General features: G+C 44.3%; 1 protein-coding gene across 2 annotated transcripts in view; it reads left to right on the forward strand.

Annotated features, from left to right (window-relative positions):
• Positions 1-2194, forward strand: part of LOC106806392 — a 29953-nt gene that overhangs the window by 23142 nt on the left and 4617 nt on the right. The window contains exon 1 of one of the 2 annotated variants that reach the window (XM_014808316.1): positions 1546-1685. The exons of the other annotated variant lie outside the window; for it this stretch is intronic. Coding sequence (XP_014663802.1) covers positions 1670-1685 — 16 coding nt within the window. The 5' untranslated portion in view covers positions 1546-1669. Of the gene's footprint in view, positions 1-1545; positions 1686-2194 lie in introns of those variants that run through there. 2 annotated transcript variants of the gene reach the window in all.

Raw genomic sequence — 2194 nt, forward strand, 5'->3', positions numbered from 1 at the left:
GAGAGGGAGAGAAAGAGGGAAAGAGAGAGAAAGAGAGAGAGCGAGAGAGAGACAGAGAGAGCGATTGAAAGATAGAGTTGATCGACAGGGACACACATAAGCGGCATATATTACGCACATGCTGCTGCTACTGCCCTCGGCTGATTATGTTTTTGCCGTACATTAGCATGACAATTGATGGCAATGGATTTCCCGTGTTAGCATACGTCTGTCAATGCAAGCATCCTGAACACCAGATGTGTGCAGCGATTTCTACTTTTCTAACAGGCGTATTACCTGCCCGTAGAATATGTCATTAACATACGATAGGTACAAGGACTAATTATGTATACCCGTGCCTACCACTGCACAGCATTATTCCCTCATCAGTACCCACGGGCAAACTAATGTTAATGACATCACCCGCAGCTGCTATTTCATCTATCTGACGTCCAGCCTATAGTCAATTTGCTATTAATAAGATGTCATTATACCCAACATGCAATCCTATACTGGTCGCCTCAAATGACAATGTTACTCTGTGAATGAACAATGACACAAATGACACAGTTGACAATGTTATTGTCACAGTTGAAAACGCGAACTGCAACTAGCTGTCGGGGTCGCGTGATACAGCTGCCCTAACCTCTTATTTAGGTAAAAAAATTATGCTTGATAGAGCCATCTATATATAGGTCATCATAATATGGAATAAAATTACTCGAGTGTGATTTGTCAGTAGCTGAGTACCTGAGACAGTTCCTGACCTGTACCTGAGACAGGACCTGAGACACTACCTGAGACAAGCATGAGGGAGAGGTGTCTTGGAAAAAAACATGAAAACATTTCATGTTTCATGCATAATAATTAAAGGAAATGTCCTGTTCATGTTTAGGAATTTTTATGGCGCATACGTGGAATTGTCCATAGATTATTTCATGGGTGGCAGGTTCCAGAGAATATACTGTTTATGTATCACCCATTAATTTTCATTTTGCAGGAGTTTCTTGGACGAAAACGGTTTCACTTTTGGTACATGAAAATTTATAATCATCATCATCATCATCAACAACAACATAATCGTCATCATCGTCGTCGTCGTCGTCCTCATCATCGTCATCAATTATAGTTGAGCGGCATATAGTACGAATATAATGAATATAATTTCATGCGTCCGCCTTCACCGCGTGAATAACGGCGACCTCCGTGTGGCGCCTACTGCTGCTGAATTGTCGCTGTCACCATCATTATACTAACACAGCGAAATAATTGAATCATAAAAGCGCAGCAGCAGCTCGCCTCGGCGTCAACGTGCGTGCGTGCTTGTGCGTGTGTGCGCGTGCGTGTGGGGGGAGTGTGTGTGTGGGGGGGGGTGTGTGTGCGTGCGTGCGCGCGTGTGTATGTGTGTGCGTGCGTGCGTGCGTACGTGTGCGTGAGCGCGCGTACGTGCGTGCGTGCGTGACATGCGCGCGTGTGTGTGCGCGTGCGTGCGCGCGCGCGTATGTGACATGCGCGCGTGAGCGGAGCCGCGCATGACTCAGTCATCCGTGCGCACGGAAGCAGAGAGCAGCGTAGTCGCGCAGTGAGCGCGCGTGTTGGAGACAGACAGCGCATTCTGCCATCCATTGAGTGAGTGTGGGACAGAGCGCAGGCAGCTGCAGTGTGGTGCAGTGTGGATGCCGGTATAGCCATGTGGACGCAGAACGGTAAGCGCTTATTACTGGTTCGCTATCGTAGAGCTTCATATGATGATCACGGATAGTAAGATCAGGAGTGAATAATAATAGATTATTTGTTATTCTATTATTATTCACTCCGAGTAAGATATATCGACACAGTGACAGTGAGCAAGATGTGCAAATGGGTTTAGTGGCAGTAATCCTTCCTCTCCTCTTCCTCTGTCTCCTCATCCTTCCTCTCCTCTTCCTCTGTCTCCTCATCCTTCCTCCTTCACGTCCTTTACGCATCACCGAGCTACCGATATATCTATTGATATCAAGAGTGTATAATATAGATTCTGTATTAGTCTATAAAGTCTATATGGTCTATATAGTGTATGTATAGTCTGTGTAGTCTATATTATACACTTCTGTTGATATCAGTTATTATATAATTATATCAATATATCTATTGATATCTGCAGGAGTGTAATAATATAGACAGAGTCTATATTATACACTTCTGTTGATATCAGTTATTATATAATTATATCAAT

This window comes from Priapulus caudatus, unplaced genomic scaffold (genome assembly GCF_000485595.1).
Source record: "Priapulus caudatus unplaced genomic scaffold, Priapulus_caudatus-5.0.1 Scaffold157, whole genome shotgun sequence".
Taxonomy (NCBI): domain Eukaryota; kingdom Metazoa; phylum Priapulida; class Priapulimorpha; order Priapulimorphida; family Priapulidae; genus Priapulus; species Priapulus caudatus.